This window comes from Rattus rattus, chromosome 6 (assembly GCF_011064425.1).
Source record: "Rattus rattus isolate New Zealand chromosome 6, Rrattus_CSIRO_v1, whole genome shotgun sequence".
NCBI classification, from domain to species: Eukaryota; Metazoa; Chordata; class Mammalia; order Rodentia; family Muridae; genus Rattus; species Rattus rattus.
Window position 1 is genome coordinate 30,101,022 of NC_046159.1, and position 22,787 is coordinate 30,123,808.

The 22,787-nt window shown below is 42.3% G+C and overlaps 3 protein-coding genes and 1 pseudogene across 3 annotated transcripts; all 4 read right to left on the minus strand.

The window, feature by feature from the left end:
* Positions 1-1,290: 1,290 nt before the first annotated feature.
* Positions 1,291-3,398, minus strand: LOC116904636 (annotated as a pseudogene).
* Positions 3,399-6,858: 3,460 nt separating this feature from the next.
* LOC116904623 (olfactory receptor 6C4-like) lies at positions 6,859-7,842 on the minus strand. Its single transcript, XM_032907413.1, is given in 1 exon segment — positions 6,859-7,842. A coding segment is annotated over 1 exon segment (984 nt).
* A 4,218-nt stretch (positions 7,843-12,060) lies between these two features.
* Positions 12,061-14,839, minus strand: LOC116903362 (heat shock protein HSP 90-alpha-like). The gene is given in 5 exon segments (XM_032905837.1): positions 12,061-12,215; positions 12,218-13,121; positions 13,123-13,205; positions 13,208-14,268; positions 14,823-14,839. Coding segments are annotated over 4 exon segments (2,184 nt in total). The 5' UTR covers positions 14,265-14,268; positions 14,823-14,839; the 3' UTR covers positions 12,061-12,075.
* Positions 14,840-21,448: 6,609 nt separating this feature from the next.
* Positions 21,449-22,432, minus strand: LOC116904624 (olfactory receptor 6C4-like). The gene has a single exon (XM_032907414.1). The coding sequence runs from the start codon at positions 22,430-22,432 to the stop codon at positions 21,449-21,451; it is 984 nt and encodes a 327-aa protein (XP_032763305.1).
* Between the last annotated feature and the right edge of the window lie 355 nt (positions 22,433-22,787).

A 22,787-nucleotide genomic window follows, 5' to 3' on the forward strand; every position in this document is an offset into this window, starting at 1 on the left:
TTCTTGAGAGCTACGAAAGCCACAGTCAACTGGAGCTACAACATACAGGTGCCTTCTAAATGGCGTTGCACAGGAACCAAATATACTACATGTTAAAGTTTGGCAGCCTAGCTGGGCGACACTGCGTGTGCCTTTAAGAAGCCAACACGGCTTTCCCAGTCTAGAAAGCACTGCACTTGTGGGTTTGTGGCAGTCCTTGGAAATATCGTAAATAGACCTAGATATAGAAAAAAAATCAAATCTGGATGTATGGTGCATGCCATGTGCAATCCAGAGGACAAAAGGATCTCTCCAAGTCATCCTTGGCTAAGTAATGAGTTCAAGGCCAGCCTAGACTACCAAAACACAAACAAACAAACCAAAGACCAACACAAGTATAGCTCCACACTCAGGAGGTTGAAGCAGGAAAACTGCCATAAGCAAGGTCACAGTGAGAGCCTGCTTCAATCCCCCGCTTCAGAATATAAAACAGACACACAAATATATGAAAGCAAACTCATACAACCCATTGATTTTAGAATAGAAAAAGCACACAAGAACTCAGTTTTTATAGAAGTATGCATAGTTTGAGATAGGACTGAATATGAGGCTTAAGTCTTATAGTTTTCCAAGACTGTTTTTTTCTCTCCTTGCAGTACTGGAGACTGACCCCAGGGCCTTGCACATGTAGGCAGGGCCCTCTGCTGCTGAGCTATATCCCCAGCCTCCTTTCCATTCTGAGTTCAAAACAAAAAGGTCTCACTAAACACCCCACACTGGCCTTGAGCTCCCTGAGTTCCAGGCAGACCTGTCTCTCCTCCTGCCTCTGTCTCCACAGTAGCCTGTGTTCTGTTCTGCTTGTCCTCTAGAACTCACCACATAGCCCGGCTGGCCTGACCAGCCTCTGCCTCCAGAAGAAACATTTTGAAAGTGCAGAATTAAACTCAAAGGGCCCCTCTCACCCCAGGTTAGCAGAGGATATTTAAAAACACTTCCAGCTGGGCATGGTGGCACAGGAAACAAAGGCAAAAAGATCCCGATTTCAAGGCCAACCTGGTCTTCATACATAGACCTAGGCCAACTATGCAGTGAGACTGTCTCAAAAAAAAAAAAAAAACAAAAAACAAAAAAAAAAACAAACAAAAAAAAAAAAAAAAAAAACAAAACCCACATCCAAGTATATAGGAAAAGAAAGGATTAAAGATTAGAGATCCTTCATTATTGGAGTTGTGTGTGTTTCTAATGAGACACATTATCCAAAAATATCTAAACTACATCACTAGAAACAAGTTGTTTCTTTAAAACCATGTCCAAGGACAGCTGCCAGTGTTTGTTTTTAAAAGAAACCTCTCAAGTAAGAGATGGAGTGGGTGAGGGCTGCAGGCTGCTCCCTCTGCTTAGCACTGCTGTACAACAGGAAGTCCTTTGAAACACGGTCTTGCAGTCTGCTAAACACTCTTTCTCTGTGCTCAAACATCAAGCAGTAGCCAATGGCAACTTCTGTTTCCTGAATTCTTTTCTAGAACCTGCATCTATCCCTTCCAAACTCTTCCCATGGTCCTTTGCAATCCTCATCACCACTTATATAATACTCAGTAACTTCTCACCCAGCCCGCAGCCTGGACATTACCTTCTTGGCTCTCTACAGTTGTGCCTTACAAGAAAGTAAGGTCTGATGCCCAGACAAGACCACTGTGGCCCCAGAGGATGCCTTCGAGTCCTGACAGCCTTTCCAGCTCTTCCCTAACGCTTGGAAAGGAGCCTTAAAATTTAAAAGGTTGAAGGGGCCCTCAGAATTACAGAAAGAGTTCCACAATCTAAGATTTTCAGCTTCCTCTGCACTGGATTCCCAGTCATCCTCCTCCCCAGAACACTGGTCAGGGGTCTCGGGAAGGGGTGTGGCCTGAGACCTCCCTACATCCGGGTTGCCAGACCAGGACTTCTCTGAATCAGATGGGTCTCTGGGGGCAATTCTAGCAGCAGTCCGAATTGTGGCTGTAAAGTGTTGGGGGTTGTAAGGATCTACACTGTAGAAGGAGTTCCAAAGGTGAAGCCCTTCCGAGTCTTGTTCCCTGTCTGATTCAGACAGGGAGCCATCACTATCAAAACCATCATCCTTAGGTTCCTCATCCCAATCCTCGCTTTCAGAATCGGAGCTGGTGTCCAAGTCACTGGAGGCTCCTCCCAAAATATAATCTTTCAGTTTGTTGGTATAAGCTGGTCTGGGAGAAACAGGAAGGTTACCCCCCGATGTCTGAGAAGTCAATTACATTAGTGTGGTCCTCTTCACATTCTTTTTGCACACTTAACTCACAGGACAGACTGCTTCCCTGGGGGCTCTGTGAAACTTCCTCAACCACCAATTCTACATTTTTCTCAGTGGGCTGCGGGCTGGCTGCAGCAGGGGACACCGCCTGTACTACCTTATCTGTGCAATGTTGTGGGTCCATCCTGAGAAGGCAGTGCTCCTCCTCCAGGCTATGATAGCCATTGTCTTGGTCAGGGGTGGGTAACTCTTGCCTCTGAAGGAATTCTAGCTGTTTCATCCGAATGTGGTGGATTTCCGGCAGGCCTTCTGTAGAGAGGGCTGGACATCTCCGCCAGGCAGTTGCCGACATCTCAGCAAGCAGCGGCTGGGGTGACAACCACCTTCAGAAAGGTAGCAGCTCTCTGGGGATAGCGCTCGGAAATCCACAAGTTGGCCACCTCAGAAGCTGTTCTGACAGCGCAGCTCTAACTGGGGCAGGCAGTCCAGGTAGGAAGGGTTCAGGAGATAGGAAACTACCTTGAAATTGCCCAAGTTCTGAGTGCTCAGAGGCCCAGAGGATGAAGAGCCAAGTTCTCGGTGGGAGACTAGAACAGCTTGAAGAGGACGGGGCAGCAACTCCACTCCCCACAGCTGCTGCTCCAAGAGGAAAGTGTGCGCTGTAGAGTCTAAAGCTCTTTCCTGGGCCTTGAGTTTCAATTCCAGGTCTGAGGATGAGCACTGCCACCAGAGTCCCTCCTCTAGCTGATCAAGAGAACTGACAGCCAAGTCTTCCGAAGAAAAGTCCAGCCGCAGAGAACTCAAAAGATTTCTGCACTGTGGGAGCGGCTGATTCCTCCTGTCCTCTCAAAGCTCTCAGGGTGCTGTAAATTGCTGAAAAATCTAACTATCTGGTCGGAATCATGCACCGAAAAGCTAACTCCAAATAAGCAGCTTCTGGAGCAAGCTAGGGAGCAGGGCAAGGAGCCGGGAAAGCAATTTGGTCCAGTACCTGGTCCGAGGCTCGGTCCGGACGGAGACCTCGAGATTTGGTCGAGAAGAAGGTGTCAGGAAATCAGAAGTGCAGGCGTGCGATCGCCTGAAGGAAGGGCAGTGGAACCAGGAACCCATCGAGAGGTAGGCCGCTTCGAGCCCTGTGTGTTCCCGTCTCCATGTCCTTTCCTTGGCAACTTCTCAGGCAGGAGTATGGAGCTCAGAGGCATCAGAGCGAAGCCCACTCCTCTTAATAGTGTCACTCCCTGGTAGGAAAGCATTAAAATTGATGCCTACAACTTTATGGGCCTCTGAAGGGCATTCTTATTCAAACCAACACCCCCATAATTTAGTGCATCTTTTAACCCTCAACAAAGAATATTCTGCTTTCAATAGATGGCAATTAACTCACAGAAACACACTATGCAGACGGCCCCGTGGTCATTATGCAGAGATTATAAACTACAGGGTGCTCAGTAATGAATGGGATATCCATGTCAAACCCCTCCTCTTCTGGTTCATGGATCTTCATGGAAGAGGGTTTGGAAAGATTGTTCAAGTCAGAGACGGTCAATGGGAACATGGAAAGTGTTTTCAAGACACAACATAGCAATTGTACATAGGAACTCAGGGTGGTTATGTGTTGCACAAGTTCAAATGAGACAAAATCCCAACAAGAAGTAGGAAGGTGGGTAGGAGGTACCATCCCTAGCTGAGGAGAGATTGGAATTTGTAGCTGCAGGAGGAGGGAGAATCAGGTTTACTTAAGGATGTGATAGGTCATGGTAGGTCAGCTCTGATCTATTGCAGGCTCCACATCAAGAGTACTGGGACAGCAGAATTAAAACTTAGTGACCTAGAGAAAGAGGGTATTTAATCTTCAAACAGTGCAATCCAAATAGCACATATCAAAACACAAAACAAACCCTTTTTACTACTTTTCCTTTGAGTTCTGAAACCTGAAGGGTCTCAGCTGGTTGATTTAGTGGTTTCTACTCAAAGTTTAGATCTCTCTCTCTCTCTCTCTCTCTCTCTCTCTCTCTCTCTCTCTCTCTCTATCTCTCTCTCTCTCTCCATCTCCCCCCTCTCTCTTAGACCAAGCTGACCTAGAACTCACAGAGATCCTCTTGCCTCTCTGCCTCCTGAAGGCTGGGATTAGAGGTGTGCACCACTACTTCTGGCCTTTACCCTGGGATTCTCCTAAGACTGATCAAAAATGGCTGGAGCTTGGGCTAGAACTATTAAAAAGTCTTCCTCATTCCTATGCCTGCACAGACAAGACAGAATCAGAGGACTGTGGTAGCTCCTTCAGCCTTTCTCAACTGCCATGCTCCTCCCTGAATCATGTCTCAGATGGTATCTTCCAACTTCCTGAATGTCCTATGTGCTAAAGGTTGACTCTGAAGAGACTTTGCTAGAGGAGGAAACCATGCAATGAATGTCTTGCTTTCAAAGTCTTTTCTAGATGTTTCTAATACATCACAGCACTTCCATCACATTTCCCACACCCTCTGATCTCAATCCTTACCTTTCATTCTATTGTCATGGCCTTTATCACTCCCACTTCTCTCTCTAGCTAACCAAGTTCCTAATATTTCAATACACAAGCAAATGCCCTTTAAAATCCATTCCTTGTATGTTTTGTTCCTGCAGTTCTTTCAAGGAATAGCGTTTTCTAGACTCTATTTATAACTTTTTCTGTCATGAAGTCATCATTTACACTGAGTCCTTTACAGCCAAGTGGTAAGTTCTCTCAGTTCATTTGTTGCTATGTGTGTTGTTTCTTTTTCATTTACTCTGTGGCCTAATAATATCCTATGTTTCCATTCCTGTGAAGAGTTTTGACACTGAGTTTATAGCCCAATGAATGTTCTATTATGATAAAGTGCTCATGTTCCAATGGGCATCCTACAAATGCAAAATAAAGAATGTGCTAATTATTCAGGCCCCATTTGTTCATTGGGGGCTCCCACAATTCTAAACACTCACTATTATTCTTCCCTGTTAATACCTGAAGCAATGACACTGAACTTCACCCACAGTTGTGTGTTCTTTATTCTTGTTCTGGCAATTGCAGTTTTTCCTGTACAAAATCTACCATTTTGTACACACACACACACACACACACACACACACACACACACACACACGCATCACTACTGCATCTTTCTGCATCTACTTGGAGTGCTATTATTTCATACCATCTGCTCTTTTGAAAATTTGCAGTTATGAATTTAAGACTGTCTCTATGTTCTTAAAATGTAAGCCATAATCATCTCATATACTAAAAGCCTCTTTCTCTAAAATAAAAGTCTTAAACTACTTACACTTTGTCATTATGGTAAAGTTGGAATTACCTCTGTGGACTCAATGTTTGTTTCAGTTTGTCCTTTCTATAATATAAGAGGACAGTGCTTAAGTATTCTTTGCTGTGATTAACACCAAGACTAGAAACAACTTTGGGAGTAAAAGGTTTATTTGGCTTCCAGGTTATAGTTCATTAAGGGAAGCCAGGGAAGGATCCCAAGGCAGGAGCTTGAAGTAGAAATGGCAGAAGGCTGTGGCTTGCTTTCTGACGCCTATGGTCACAGTCAGCTGCCTTTCCCACACAGCCAAGGCTGACCAGACCAGGGAAGAGGATAGCACTGCTCATGTGTGCTGGACCCTCCCATGTCAGTCAACAATGAAGACAATGCCCCACAGACATACACACCGGCCATCTGGTGGAGGCCATTCTCCTACTGAGGTTCAATTAAAAAAAAAATAACCTAACCAGGACATGGGTGTTTTCCTGTGTTGCTGTCTATTCAGCTTGTCTCATGACGCGTGACTGTTTAATACATCCATTTTGCCTTGGTGCTAAGATGCAGGCCTGACCTTGTCCATGAATTCATATCAAGAAGTGTGATTATTACAGTCCGATTTCTTTCACCTCTGAGGTAATTTCTCCCGAATTATTTGCATTTCACCAGCACGGTAACCAACCTACAACTCTAGTCAGCTTAACAATCCATCGTTCCTATGACCTTTTGTTGGTCCTTCAGTTTATGGTTCAGAGTGAATTCAGCCTGGTCAATAAAGAAATGTATCCAATAAAAATGAAAGAAAGTAATGGAGACTTTTCATTTCAAGGCTTTACATCTTATGAAACTAGGGGTGTGATGATGTCTGTTTGTACACTAGCCTGCTTCATGGGAAACAAGTGTAGTAAGTGGTGAAAAGTAGTTTATTATTAATATGACAGTTATTGTTTATGGGGTATTCATATTTTAGTATGATAATCACATAAATCTGGCATCAAAGAAATATTTCATTCTTAATACTCATTAATTAAATTATCCATTCCAAACACTACCCTCAAGACTCTCTTTGTTCCTCTAGAGGATCTGTGAAATCACACGAAAAACACACATCAAATCATGCATAGATAATTTGAGCCACTTTGTTCAGACTATAACGCGTATGTAATATATATGAGGCTGTGGTCTTAATTGCCACCAATATAGGAAGAATTTTCATCACAAGATTATTAATGACTCCATATGGAATTACAGAATATGCCATCCATTTTTGTAATAACAAATGAGGAGAATTTGATGTGATAAAATAGAAAGTTTAAATGAAAATGGTGTTAGACTAAGTCAAAGGGAAGGTGCGTTGCTCCTCTGATATCTGTGTAATTGAACCCTGGACAGAGCATCCCTCAGAGCCTGGTGGACCTGCTTGTTGCGCAGGGTGTAGATGACAGGGTTCAGAAGGGGTGTCACTACTGTGTTCACAAGAGCAGCCTCTCTGTTGGTGTCCACTCTGCTTGTCTGCTTTGGCTTCAGGTATATAAATGCACAGCTCCCATACATTAAAGAGAGGACAATGAGATGAGAGGAGCAGGTGGAAAAAGCTCTCTGTCGCTCCCTGGCTGAAGGGAGACGCACTATGGTGACTACTATATTGCTATATGCAAAGATGGCAATCAGAAAGGAAGTAAAAACCACAACTAAAGCAAGGTTAAAAAACAGCATCTCAATAGACCTGGTTTCCGAACAGGAGAGATTTGCCAGTGGTCCAAAATCACAGAAAAAGTGAGGAATAATGTTTGGGCCACAGTAAAATGACTGGGAAAGCATCACAACTGGACTGGACATGAAGAGGAATCCCAAAACTAAAGAGACAGTAACGAGAAGGAAGCACATCCTTGGGCTCATGATGGTTGGGTAATGTAGAGGTTTGCAGATGGCCAGATAGCGGTCCAGGGATAACACACCCAAAAGGAAAAAAACTGTTGCACCCAGGATAAAAACAATAAAGGCCTGTGAGAAGCAGGCCACAAAGGGAATCTTTTGCCTCCCTGACAGAATGATGGTGAGGAGCTGGGGGATAGCAGTAGTTATAAAACAACACTCCACAAAGGAGAACGAGCTGAGAAAGAAGTACATGGGCGTCTGCAGTCAGTGGTCCACACAGGTGATGGTAATTATGAGCATGTTGCCCATGAGGGAGGCCAAGTAGGCCAGCAAGTGCAGTAGGAAGAAGAGGATCCTCAGGTGCTCGGCCACAGGGAACCCCTCAAGGACAAACGCCTGGACCAAAGTCCCATTCCTTGTTTCCTCAGCCATCAGCCATTCCATTTCTTCACTCTGTCACTGAGTGTCTTTGCAGAACCATGACTGAAGGTGGAGAACTGTGTGATCCTAAAACTGTAAATGGCATGGGACAGCAATCACATTTGGTAAACACAGCATCCAATGTGTCACTTTGCCCATTGAGAAGGAAAATAACTGATAATACTATAACTAATGCTATATTTACTGTACCCTAAGATGCTGTCTATAGAAGAAATGCTTGTGGCACGCACCTGCATTATTGATAAAGTCACTCACCAGTGTTGGTCATTTCCCCATGTGGTTGGCTGCACACAGAAATCAAGGTTACACACTTTTATCTACTTATTCATTGGACATGTTTCTAGTAAAAGCATATTCACGTCACACAGGCCCAGATAAATTTGCAAAGGAAAACTACAACTTAAAAATCAGCCTGATTCTGAGAGTGTAGATGAGGGGTAGTGCATCTATCTAACAAGTGTGATATTATGGTTTTAATTACCATGACGCACAATGACAGTTAACAAAATAAGCCAGACAAACCAAGATTTCACTTACAGGAATGAGACAGGTGGCTCAGCAGTTATGGGCATCAGTTATTCATGCAGAGGATCTGAGATCAGTTCCCAGATCATACATGACAGCCCATCTGGAACTCCAGTTTTAGAGAATCCTTTTTTTTTTTTTTTGTCATCTCTGAGGGTATGAGGCATGCAGGTTGTTCACATACGCACAGGCAACCAAAATACTCAATACACATAAAATAAGAAACCTGTAAAAGAGTTGAAGTCAGAAGCCATTCATCCCACAAAATATATTCCATCATCATACCTTAGCATTTTTCCATGATTCATCACATTTTTATTAGGAAAAAAGCAAAAATCCTGCACTTCTGTAGTCTTCTTTGCAGACCTACCAAGTGAACAAGATTAGAAGACCCACAGAGTCAACTCTAGCTCAGTGGTTAAAGGTTCAGGTCTAGTTGTTTTATTCAGAGCCCCAGAACAACAGCAAAAATTCAGACTCCCTACACCATGTAAAAATCCATGAGTGGTGAATTGCAGCTGTATGTACAGTATTAGACAAGGCAAAGACAGGCAGATTCCAGGAGCCCACAGGATACTCTAGCCAGTCTACTTGAAACAATGAGCCCCACATTCAGTAAGAAATTGTAACTCACAAAACAGTGATGAGTAGGGTTATCCAAAAATCAACCACTGGCTACTACAGGAACATCTGCAGTTAAATACTCTTTCCCTGTAAATGGATAGAGTCCTTGTATGTGAGACTTTGTCATTCTGGTCCACTAGCATCAATCTCCTGTTTAAGACCTAACTATCTGACTTGGAACAAGTTATCAGAACTGTAGTGAAACCAGGTTGAAAAAAAAAAGCACAATTTACAGCAAACAAATGGCAAGATGTTCTCTTAACACTGAAGGCCACAGTCTTGTAACAAGCATCTCACAGCAACCAGAACCCTGCCCTCTCTTTTCACTCTAAGGGAAAAATTCAACACAATGGTCCTGACAGCTGAAGTATAAGTAAATCAACACCTCCATTCTAATGCTCATAAATTTTCCAGAGGTAAATCCAACATCTGCCTGATATTCTTCTCCAATCAGCTAACAGACTAAGAACTGCATTAAACCAAGAATATCTCAGTGCAAATCTTGAGTGCTAACTATAGAAAAACCACTACACAGGGTTGGGGATTTAGCTCAGTGGTAGAGCACTTGCCTAGCAAGCGCAAGGCCCTGGGTTCGGCCCCCAGCACCGAAAAAAAAAAAAAAGAAAAAAAGAAAAGAAAAGGAGAGAAAAGAAAAGAAAAGGAAAGAAAAACCACTACACACATTTCTTCATTGTTCTCTGAAAAATTGGTAAGGGAATTCATCTGGAATTAAAAGAAAGGCTTAGTGAGTCTCCAGGTCCCCACACCTCATCCTGCTACCTTCCATATGCCAGCATCAAAAAGAAACCCCACTGTCAGGAACATAATACAGTCAGGGTAGAATGTTGGAGACTCTTCATTCAATATGACATAGCTAGATATTTTCAACATTGAAACTATTTCTTTAAAGTGCTTTCCAAGGCACTGAATTTCTCATTCGTGCCACCACCAAAACCAAAGCATGCATGACCAACTGATATTTCATTAACAACACTGTTAAATTACCAACACTGTTACATTATCCTTATCCAGAATGTTAAGGATAATTATACCACCAGGAGCAGATATAAAAGGAACCTGAATTTGTTCCAACATATGTTTAGTAGTGGACTGTCTCTTGATACTAATCAGGGACTACCAGGTCCAGTAGGTAACACCAAGAGACACTAAGTATCATTAATGGGTGAAACAAAGCCCTTACAGACCTGTGTCACCCTAGGATCCCTCATGATTGACAATTTAACAGTGTTGTGAATGAAATATCTCTTGATCTATGATAACAATAGTAAGCTTGTATGAAGTATTATATCTGATAACACATAATGATTAGTAATTATAATTTTTACATCATGAACATATTTTAAACTGGAATACATACAATCCCCCAATGTTTCATAAATTTCTAAATTGTATAATATTGGAGTTTTAAAAGCATTTTTGTTTACATTTCAAATGATATCCCCTTCCCTGTTGCCCCTCCACAACCTCCATTTTATCCTACTTCTCCCCTCTTCATGTACCTCTATGTGGGTGCTCCTCCACACACTCATCCACTCTCCTCACCAATCTAGCATCACCCTACAATGGGGGATCGACTCTCCACAGGACCAATGCCTCCCCAGCCTTCGATATCCCATAAGGCCATCCTCTTGTACATATGTGTCTGGAGGCATGAGCCCGTCCATGTAGACTCTTTGATTAATGGTTTACTTTATGGTATCTCTGGGTTGTCTGGTTAGTTGATAATGTTCTTCCCATGGGGTCGCAATTCTTTTCAGCTCCTTCAGTCCTTCCCCTAGCTCTTCCATTGGGGTCCCTGCCACTCACTGCATGCAATGGTTGGCTGTGAGGACCTGCATCTGTATTGGTCAGGTGCTGGTAGGACCTCTCAGGGAACAGCCACACTGGGCTCCTCTCAGGAAGTGCTTCCTGTCATCAGCAATAGTGATGGGGTTTGCTGTGTGCAGATGGGATGACCCCTAGGTGGGGATTTCTCTGGGTGGCCTTTCCTTCAGGCTCTGTTCCATTTTTGTCTCTGTCTTTCCTTTAAACAGAAACATTTCTGGGTTAAAATTTTTGAGATAGGAGGGTGATCATATTCCTCAACTGAGGGACTTCTCTACTTAATGTGGGCTTCTTAGGTTCTATCTCCCCTTAGCTGGTTATTTCAGCTAATATCATCTTTCCATTTTCATGAGGTTCCATTTATCAATTCTTGTTCTTATACCTTGATCCATTGGAGTTCTGTTTAGGAAATTTCCTCCTTGCAACTAAGTTCAAGCCTTCCACTTCCTCTTCTATTAGATTCAGTCTATCTGGTTTTACGTTGAGGTCCTTGATCCACTTGGACTTGAGTTTTATGCTTGGTGACCAGGACCATTTATTGAAGATGCTGACATTTTTCCATTCTATATTTTTGACTTCTGTGTCAAAGTTCAAGTGTGCATAAATGTGTGGTTTTATTTCTGGGTCTTCAATTCTATTCCATTGATCAATCTGACTGTCTCTGTACCAATACCATGCAGTTTTTATCACTATTACTCTGTAGTAGAGCTTTTTTTTAATCTCATCTGTATTTAACTTTTTAAAGCAGAATGTGATTGGGCACTGTTATTTCCATATTCACAAGCCTTGCTGAGTTACAAGACCTAGGGGAACTTAAAGTTTTGTTCTCCGTACTTTGGAAAACAAGCCACTTGGGGAATTCCTCTGTCAAGTTGTTTTAGCTTGTGTTTACTTCTAAGACTAGTACATGCAGAATTAACTACAGGAAATGAAAAAAATTTTAAGATGAAACTTAAGTCATCTTAATTTGGTCTACTAAGGAATCCAGCTCAACAGCTAAACACTTCAGACCACATAGTTGACATTAACAGTAGGTTACATTACGTCTTACAACAAGCGTTCTATCAACCTCTTGAGTCAAACCTATAGTATCACAGTATCACATGTAGAAATTTTTATCTTCCCCTTAGTTTTCATGCCACACAGATGTTTTAAATGTTAACAAAAAATAAACAAAAATCATGGAAAATATATAATCAGAAGGAATGAGGGTAAGCATCAAACACATAGTTCTGGTGAAGCCTAGTCTACTTCCATGCGTGATGTGTCGTCATCTCCTTCCAGGGGAGGCATTTCTTCAGTTACAGCAGCACTGGTATCATCCACAGTAGGATCATCCTCATCAATACCTAGACCAAGCTTGATCATCCTGTAGATCCTGTCTGGGGATCTTCCAGACTGAAGCCGGAAGACAGGAGTGCTGTTTCATACAGCAAGATGACCAGATCTTTCACAGACTTGTCATTCTTGTCAGCCTCTGCCTTTTGCCTTAAGGTTTCAATAACAGAGTGATCAGGGTTTATCTCCAGGTGTTTCTTTGCTGCTGTGTAGCCCATTGTTGAGTTGTCCCTGAGGGCTTGAGCTTTCATGATTCTCTCCATGTTTGCTGTCCAGTCATATGTGCTTGTGACAATACAGCATGGGGATGTCACCAATCGGTTTGACACAACCACCTTTTCAACCTTTTTCTCCAAGATATCTTTCACAATTTTGCAGAGGTTCTCGAATTTTGTCTTTTTCTCTTCCTGTTTCTTCTCTTCCTGTTCATCTTCTGGAAGTTCCAGTCCTTCTTTGGCAACTGACACCAAGGTCTTGACCTCAAATTCCTTCAGTTGTTGCACACAATACTCATCAATGGGCTCATTCATATAGATTACTTCTAAGCCATGCTTTTGGAGATGTTCCACAAAGGCTGAGTTAGCAACCTGGTCCTTGGTCTCACCTGTGATAAAATAGATGCGCTTCTGGTTTTCCTTCAATCTGGTGCAGTAGTCCTTCAGAGAAACCATCTCATCCCCAGAAGCAGATGTGTAGTATCTCAACAGCTCTGAAAGCTTCTTCTGATTTTGAGAGTCTCCATGAATTCCAAGCTTTATATTTTTTGAGAACTGCTCATAAAACTTTTTGTAGTTCTCTTTATCTTCAGCCAGTTCAGTAAATAGTTCTAGGCATTTCTTGACCAAATTCTTCCTGATAACTTTCAGAATTTTGCTTTGTTGCAGCATTTCATGGGAAATATTTAGAGGGAGATCCTCAGAATCCACCACCCTTCTCATGAAATTCAGATACTAGATACTCAGGGATTAACTCCTCACAGTTATACATGATAAAAAGTCTGTGAACATACAACTTGATGTTGTTCTTTTTTTTCTGTTTTCAAATAGATCAAAAGGAGCACGTCTTGGGACAAAAAGAAGAGCCCAGAAGTCTAATTGTCCTTCAACAGAAAAATGCTTTACTGCCAAATGTTCTTCCCAATCATTGGTTAAGCTCTTGTAGAACTCTCCGTATTCTTCATTCGTAATGTCATCAGGATTTCTAGTCCAAATCGGCTTTGTTTTGTTGAGTTCTTCTTGATCAATGTACCTTTCCTTTATCTTCTTTTTCTTCTTGTCACCATCCTTCTCTTCTTCTTCTTCATCAGAATCAACATCTTCTATTTCAGGCTTGTCATCAGACTTCTTTTCTTCTTTTTCTTTCTCTTCCTCTTTCTCTTCCTTTTCTTCAGCCTCACCATCACTGACTTCCTTGTCACGTTCCTTCTCCACAAAGAGAGTAATGGGATAGCCAATAAACTGAGAATGTTTCTTCACAATTTCTTTTATTGTCCTTTCCTCCAAATACTCAGTTTGGTCTTCTTTCAGATGCAAGATAACCTTTGTTCCATGACCCATTGTTTCACCTGTGTCAGTCCTCACTGTGAAGGATCCTCCAGCTGAGGACTCCCAGGCATACTGCTCATCATCATTATGCTTCGTGATGACAGTCACTTTCTCAACAACCAAATATGCAGAGTAAAAACCAACACCAAACTGGCCAGTCATAGAGATATCTGCACCAGCCTGAAAGGCCTCCATGAAGGCTTTGGTGCCTGACTGGGCAATAGTGCCAAGGTTACTGATCAAGTCAGCCTTGGTCATTCCAATGCCAGTATCCACAATAGTGAGGGTTCAGTCTTGCTTGTTGGGAATGAGATTAATGTGCAACTCCTTCCCCAAGTCCAGTTTACTAGGGTTTGTCAAGCTCTCATATCTGATCTTCTCCAGAGCATATGAGGAGTTGGAAATGAGCTCCCTCAGGAAGATCTCTTTTTTCGAGTATAAAGTGTTGATGATCAAGGACATTAACTGGATAATTTCTGCCTGAAAGGCAAAGGTCTCGACCTCCTCCTCCTCCATTGGTCGGTCTTGGGTCTGGGTTTCCTCAGGCATCTTGGCTGAATGAGCACACATGAAACGTGACTAACCGCACCAGGACACTGAAGCAAATATAATAGAACTTGAGGTCAGGAATGGTGATTCCCCCAGCCGTTTACAATTTGCAAATTCATTTGGAATAACAAAAAAACCCAGGATAGCAAAAACTATACTCAACAATAAAAGAACTTCTTTGGGAATCAACATCCCTGACCTCAAGCAGTATTACAGAGCAATAGTCATAAAAAAATGTATGGTATTGGTACAGACACAGGCAGATAGAGCAGTGGAACAGAATTGAAGACGCAGAAATGAACCCACACACCTATGGTCACTTGATTTTTGACAATGGAGCTAAAACCATTCAATGGAAGAAAGATAGCATTTTCTTTTTTTTCTTTTTCTTTTTTTTTTAATTAACTTGAATATTTCTTATATACATTTCGAGTGTTATTCCCTTTCCCGGTTTCCGGGCAAACATCACCTTCCCTCCCCCCCTTTCTTATGGGTGTTCCCCTCCCACCCTCCCCCCATTGCTGCCCTCCCCCCGACAGTCTAGTTCACTGGGGGTTCAGTCTTAGCAGGACCCAGGGCTTCCCCTTCCACTGGTGCTCTTACTAGGATATTCTTTGCTACCTATGAGGTCAGAGTCCAGGGTCAGTCCATGTATAGTCTTTGGGTAGTGGCTTAGTCCCTGGAAGCTCTGGTTGCTTGGCATTGTTGTACATATGGGGTCTCGAGCCCCTTCAAGCTCTTCCAGTTCTTTCTCTGATTCCTTCAACAGGGTCCTATTCTCAGTTCAGTGGTTTGTTGCTGGCATTCGCCTCTGTATTTGCTGTATTCTGGCTGTGTCTCTCAGGAGAGATCTACATCCGGCTCCTGTCGGTCTGCACTTCTTTGCTTCATCCATCTTGTCTAATTGGGTGGCTGTATATGCATGGGCCACATGTGGGGCAGGCTCTGAATGGCTGTTCCTTCAGTCTCTGTTTTAATCTTTGCCTCTCTCTTCCCTGCCAAGGGTATTCTTGTTCCCCTTTTAAAGAAGGAGAGTTTACAAGAATTTTATTGAGTATTTTTGCATCGATATTCATAAGTGAGATTGGTCTGAAGTTCCCTTTTTTGGTAGGCCCCTTGTGTAGTTTAGGTACCAGAGTAATTGTGGCCTGACTAGAATAAATTAGGTAGTGTTCCTTCTGTTTGTATTTTATGGAATAGTTTGAGGAATATTGGTATCAGGTCTTCTTTGAAGGTGTGGGAAAATTCTGAACTAAATCCATCTGGCTCTGGGCTTCTTGTTGGTTGGAAGATTTTTCATAACTTCTTCTATTTCTTTATGGGATATGGCCCTGTTTAGAAGGTTTGCCTGGTCTTGATTTAAATTTGGTATATGATATCTGTCTGGAAAACTATCTATTTCATCTAGGTTTTCCAGTTTTGTTGAGTATAGGCTGTTGAAGGATCTGAATGATTTTTTTGAATGTCTTCTTTTTCTGTTGTTATATCTCCATTTTCATTTCTGATTTTGTTAATTTGGATACTCTCCCTGGGCCCTTTAATTAGTTTGGCTAGGGGGTTATCTATCTTGTTGATTTTTTCAAAGAACCAGCTTTTGTTTTTGCTGATTCTTTGTTGTTCCCTTTGTTTCTTTTTCTTTTCTCTCCATTATGAAAGCCAGCTTTACTGAATGCTCAGTTCTCAAAATTGGTTTTAAAAATCCCATCCCTATGTTGCCCTCCCTCTAAATAGGTCCTGCCTAAGCAACATGTCCAACAAACTGCCTATTAAAATCCAGAAAACAGGGCACTCCCAAAGGGCACGCTACACGGGTCCTGTGGTGGGTAATCTTGGCTGTCAACTTGACCGCACCATCTAGAAATCACTGAAACCCAACCAGCAGGGCACACCTGTGAGAGAAATCTTGATTATCTGAGGTAGGAGGAGCCACCCGAAATCTGGGATGCACATGATGGAGGCAGTGTATATTAAAGTTCACGGAAAAAGGAAGCTTCGGCTTTTCGCCTGTTTGCCCTCATTCTCACTGCCTGGTCCATCTATTCTGCTGCTGAGGCATTTCTTCCCTGCTTCTTCAGCTTTCCAACACAGACCAACTACCCAAAGCTCTCTAGGATTCCCCAGGACTCCAGCATCAGATGAGCACTGCTGAGCCATCCAGTCTCAGCACCTACTGATCCTTGGCCTTTCTGTCAGGAGACAGCAGTGTAGTTGGAATGACAACCCAGACCATGGTCTGTCAGCCACTCTGATGAAATCCCATGTACATACACACACACACACACACACACACACACACACACACACACACAGAGAGAGAGAGAGAGAGAGAGAGAGAGAATAATCAATTTTGTTCTTAGACATTCTACCAGTTCTGTTCCTTTAGAGAACCCTAAAACAACAGATCATGACCTATAATTGTAAAGTCCTATTAGTTAACTGTCTAACATGAAATATACCAAAACAAAATCCAGGAAGTGGGACTGGGGATGGAGATAAGTGTTGGGGCACTTGCTTACCACAAGTAAGGCTAGTTCAAATCTCCTGTACCACAAAGAGGGTTAATGTATGCAGAGCCTAACCAAAGGGGATTATTTTTTTTTGCTTTGTTTTATTTTTGTTTTTGTTTTGTGTTTTCTTGAAATTTATACCATTTACAAACATTTAGGGTGCCCAAAAAGTCCAAAAGACAACATTGAACTATACAAAAGGAAGGTTTGTGCCCAGCCAGGTCTCCCCTTCATGTCCTCTCAGGAGTCATTAGGAAGCCCAGGCCTCCTCTCCGTGTGAGGTCCAGTCATTGGGAAGCACAAATAGTCCACCCGGCTTCTTCTCTCCTCTTGTGTTGTGCCCTCTCAGGAGTCACTGGGAAGCCCAAATAGCTTCACAGTTCCAGTCTCCTGACTGCTGTCATACTTGCCATTTTTGTCATCACAGGAAAAAGCCAGCAGAGGCCTCTTGGGGTGCCAAGCCACGGAGAAAGTCAGGGACTCACACTGCACCTCCCACAGCTTGTCTCCTGTCTCTACTTCAGCTATGTCAATGAAGTGATCCTCCGAAGCCAATGCTTATGTCTTTTTATAGGTGAGTTCAGTCCATTAATATTGAAAGATATTAAAAACGTTGGTTTCTGTTGTATTTGCTTGTGTAGGTAGCTTCATGTGCTCGTGGTTTTCCCCTTTGTCTTTGTTGTGAGGTGCTTAATATCTTGTCTTTGCTATAGGTATTCTCCTTGTATTGGAGTTTTCCTTCTAGGATCCTTTGTAGGGCTGGATTTGTAGATAGCTACTGTTTGAATTTGTGTTTGTCCTGAAATATATTGGGTTCCCCATCTATTTTGATTGACAGTTTTGCTGAGTATATTAGCCTGGGATGGCAGTTGTGTTCTCTTAGGTTCTGTATGACCTCTGACCTGGCCCTTTTGGCTTTCATAGTCTCTGTTGAGAAGTCTGGTGTAATTCTGATAGGTCTCCCTTTGTATGTTACTTGGCCCTTTTCCCTTGCAGCTTTAAACATTCTGTCTTTGTTCTGCACATTTAGTGTTTTGACTATTATGTGATGAGAGGATTTTCTGTTCTGGTGCCATTTGTTTGGTGTTCTGTAATCTTCTTGTATATTTATGGGCATCTCTTTCTTTAGGTTGGGGAAGTTTTCTTCTATGATTTTGTTGAAGACATTTTCAGGTCCTTTGAGCTGGGAATCTTCATTCTCCTCTTCTCCAATTATTCTTATATTTGGTCTTTTCATTTTGTCCTGAATTTTCTGGATGTTTTAGGTTAGTTTTTTTTATGTTTTGAATTTTCTTTGACCATTGCGTCAACCTCTTCTACTGTATCTTCTACACCTAGATTCTCTCTTTTATCCCTTGCATTATGTTGGTGATACCTACATCTGTAATTCCTATCCTCTTTCCCAGGTTTTCCATTTCCTCATTTGCTTCCATTTTTTTTTCTTTATTGTTTCTACTTCCACTTTTAGGTCTTGGACTGCTTTACACAATTCCTACAGCTGTTTGATTGTGTTTTTCTGTATTACTTTCAGAGGTTTATTTATTTCCTCTTTAAGGGCTTCTACCTGTTTTACCTTTGTTTTCCTGTATTTCTTTCAGTGAGTCCTTAAAGGACTCTACTATCTTCATGAGATAAGACTTTAAGTCGGCTACGTGATTTTCAGGAGTGTTGATGTATTCAGGGCTCACTGTGGTGGGAGAACTGGGTTCTGATGATGCCCACATATGATGGCTTCTGTTGCTTATGGTCTTGTGCTTGTCTCTTGCAATCTGGTTATCCCTAGTGTTTGCTGGTATGAGTTGACTCTGTCTAGAGTCTGCCTCTTTTGTCCCAGGGTGGCAACATGTCTCCTGGCTGTAGCAGACCTCCTGTGATGCCTTCCAACTGGAGGGTATTAAGAGGGGCAGGGAAGCTGCTAATTTATTGACCTGGATGCGTTACATCTCCTGGGAGTCCTTCAGACTGGTGGGTCCTCAGAGCAGCAGTCGCACTGTTGTCTGGTGTGAGGTTGTCTTTTTTTTTTTTTTTTGTGGTGGTGGTGGTGGGTTTAATGAACTGTGGTTTCTGTTTCCTTGAGTGTAGCTACACTCCAGGGAGGCTTTGAGTCTTTTGAATCAGTTGCCCTGCATACCACACAGCCCCTGGGAGGTCTTCAGACTGTGGTATGAATTTCTCAGTTGCCCTATGTACAGAGGAATTCCTGGATTGCCATCAAGCTGTGGTGTTCTGAGTGCAGCAGATCCCCTGGGATGCCTCAGGATATGGTATCAAAGGTTTTGAGGGTAGTGGTTCTTCTGATAGGCTTCAATATGTGACTTCAAATGTTCTGAGTGCAACAGATCCTCTGGTATGCCTCAGGATATAGCTTCTTTGAGGAAGCAGTCTAGCTACCAGTCTGCCCCAGCAGAAAGGATCAGGCAGAAAGGGATTGGTATTAGAGGATGGGGTTTGGGGACATGGTGGGTCTCTGAGTCCACTGGCCCCCAGAGTGCTGAGTGCAGTGGATCCTCTGGTATATCTCAGGATATAACCTCTTCCAGTGAGCAGACTAGGTAGCAGTCTGCTGAGCAGAAAGGACCAGGCAGAAGGACAACATGTACACATTTTATTATTATACGGGAACTCTAAATAGCGCCTAAGACCAAGTCATTTTTATTGGATATTTAATATATTCCTATTTCAAATGTCATCCCCTTTCCTGGTTTCCCCTCCAGAAACCTTCTATCCCATCCTTCATGCCCTGCTCTGTGAGGGTGCTCTTCCACCTAACACACCCACTCCAGCCTCACCACTCTCATATCCCCCTACTTGGGGCATCAACCTCCAAAGGACCAAGGGCATCCCCTACCACCCACAGTTGTATGTTCTTAATTCTTGTTTCAGTGATTTCAGTTTTCCTTCACTTAAAATCTATCATTTTGTACACACACACACACACACACACACACACACACACACACACACACACACGGGGAGAGAGAGAGAGAGAGAGAAAGAGAGAGAGAGAGAGAGAGAGAGAGAGAGAGAGAGAGAGAGAGAGAGAGAGAGAGATTTCATTATGAAACTGCATTGTTCGGATTGGATCATTTTTTATCAGTCTACTTGGAGTGCTAGTATTTCATACCATTAGCTTTTTTGAAATTTGGCAATTATGGATTTAAGACTGTGTCTATGTTCTTAAAATTTAAGGCATAATCATCTCATATAATAAAAGCCTCTTTCTCTAAAGTAAGTCTTAATGTACTTACACTTTGTCATTATGGTAAAGCTGGAATTACCCCTGTGGCCTCAATGTCAGTTTCAGTTTGTCCTATCTATAATATAAGGGTGTGATGCTTAGTTTTTGTTGCTATGATAAACACCAAGACCAAAACCAACTTCAGGAGTAAAAGGTTTAGTTGACTTCCAGTTCATTAAGGGAAGTCAGGGAAGGATCCCAAGGCAAGAGCTTGAAGTAGAAATGGCAGAAGACTGTGGCTTGCTGACAGACTCCTATGCTCACAGTCAGCTGCCTTTCCCATACAGTCAAAGTTCACCAGCCTGAGCAAGAGGATAGCACTACTCTTGTCTGCTGGGCCCTCCCATGTCTGTCAACACTGAAGAAAATGCCCCACAGACATATGCACAGGCATCTGATGGAGGCCATTCTCCTACTGAAGTTCAATAAAAAAAAAATTCACCAGGACACGAGTGTTTTCCTGTGTTGCTGTCTATTCAGCTTGTCTTATGACACATGACTGATTAATAGATTGATTTTGCCTTGGTGCTAAGATGCAGGCTAGACCTCGTCCATGAATTCATCTCAAGAAGTGTTATTATTACAGTTAGATGATTTCTTTCACCTCTGAGGTAATTTCTTCCATTATTTGCATTTTACCTGCACGGTAACCAACCTACAACTCTAGTCAGCTTAACAATCCATCATTCCTAGGGCCTTTTGTTGGTCCTTCAGTTTTAGGGTTCAGACTGAATTCAGCCTGGTAAATGAAAGATAGCAATAGGGACATTTTGTTTCAAGGCTTTACATCTTAGTGAAAACTAGAGGTGTGATGATGTCTGTTTGAATGCAAATAGGCTTCATGGGGAGCATGTGTAGTAAGTAAATTTATATTAAAAGTAATATTTAATAAGTAATATATAAAAAGTAAAAAGTAATTTATATTAATATGACAGTTATTATTTATGGGCCATTCATATTTTAGTATGATGATCACATAAATCTGGCATCAAACAAATATTTACTTCTTAGTATTCATTAGTTCAATTATCCATTCCAAATGCTACCCTCAAGATTCTCTTTGATCCTCCAGAGGATACGTGAAGTCAGACCAAAAACACACATCAAATCAGGCATAGATAATTTGAGACACTTTGTTCAAACTGTAAGTTCTATGTAATATATTTGAGGCTGTGGTCTTAATTGCCACCAAAGCAGATATAGGAAGAATTTTCATCACAAGATTATTAACGCCTCACAATAGAATTACAGGATATGTCATTCAGTTTTATAATGACAAAAGAGTAGAATTTGATGTGATAAAATACCTGGTGACTTATATACAAAATTTAAATGAAATATGTCAGCCATTTTTGTAATAACGAAAAAGCAGAATTTGATGAGATAAAATACCTGGTGATTTATCCAGAAAATTTAAATGAAATTGGTGTTAGACTAACTCAAAGGGAAGGTGCATTGCTCCTCTGATATCTGTGTAATTGAACCCTGGACAGAGCATCCCTCAGAGCCTGGTGGACCTGCTTGTTGCGCAGGGTGTAGATGACAGGGTTCAGAAGGGGTGTCAGTACTGTGTTCACAAGAGCAGCCTCTCTGTTGGTGTCCACTCTGCTTCTCTGCTTTGGCTTCAGGTATATAAATGCACAGCTGCCATACATTAGAGAGAGGACAATGAGATGAGAGGAACAGGTGGAAAAAGCTCTCTGTTGCTCCCTGGCTGAAGGGAGACGCACTATGGTGACTACTATATTGCTGTATGCAAAGACGGCGATCAGAAAGGAAGTAAAAACCACAATTAAAGCAAGGTTAAAAAACAGCATCTCAATAGATCTGGTTTCTGAACAGGAGAGATTTGCCAGTGGTCCAAAATCACAGAAAAAGTGAGGAATAATGTTTGGGCCACAGTAAAATGTCTGGGAAAGCATCACAACTGGACTGGACATGAAGAGAAACCCCAAAACTAAAGAGACAGTAACGAGAAGGAAGCACATCCTTGGGCTCATGATGGTTGGATAATGTAGAGGTTTGCAGATGGCCAGATAGCGGTCCAGGGATAACACACCCAAAAGGAAAAAAACTGTTGCACCAAGGAAAAAAAAGACAAATGCCTGTGAGAAGCAGGCCCCAAAGGGAATCTTTTGCCTCCCTGACAGAAGGATGGTGAGGAGCTGGGGGATAGCAGTAGTTATAAAACAACACTCCACAAAGGAGAACGAGCTGAGGAAGAAGTACATGGGCGTCTGCAGTCGGTGGTCCACACAGGTGATGGTAATTATGAGCATGTTGCCCATGAGGGAGGCCAAATAGGCCAGCAAATGCAGTAGGAAGAAGAGGATCCTCAGGTGCTCGGCCACAGGGTACCCCTCAAGGATGAACTCCTGGACCAAAGTCCTATTCCTTGTTTCCTCTGCCATCAGCCATTCCATTTCTTCACTCTGTCACTGAGGGTCTTTGCAGAACCAGAACTGAAGGTGGAGAACTGTGTGTTCCTAAAACTGTAAAGGACATGGGAAGTCAGTCACACTTGATGAACAAGGCATCCAATGTATCACTTTGCTCATTGTGAAGGAAAAATAACTGATTATTATTATGACTTCCTTTATATTACCTGTACCCTAAGATGCTAGCTATAGAAGAAATGTTTGTGCCATGCACCTGGGTTAGGGATAAAGTCACTCGCCAGTGCTGGTTACTTTCCCATGTGGTTGGGTGCTTACAAAAATCAAGGTTACACCCTTTTATCTACTTAGTCATGGGACATGTTTCTAGTAAAAGCATATT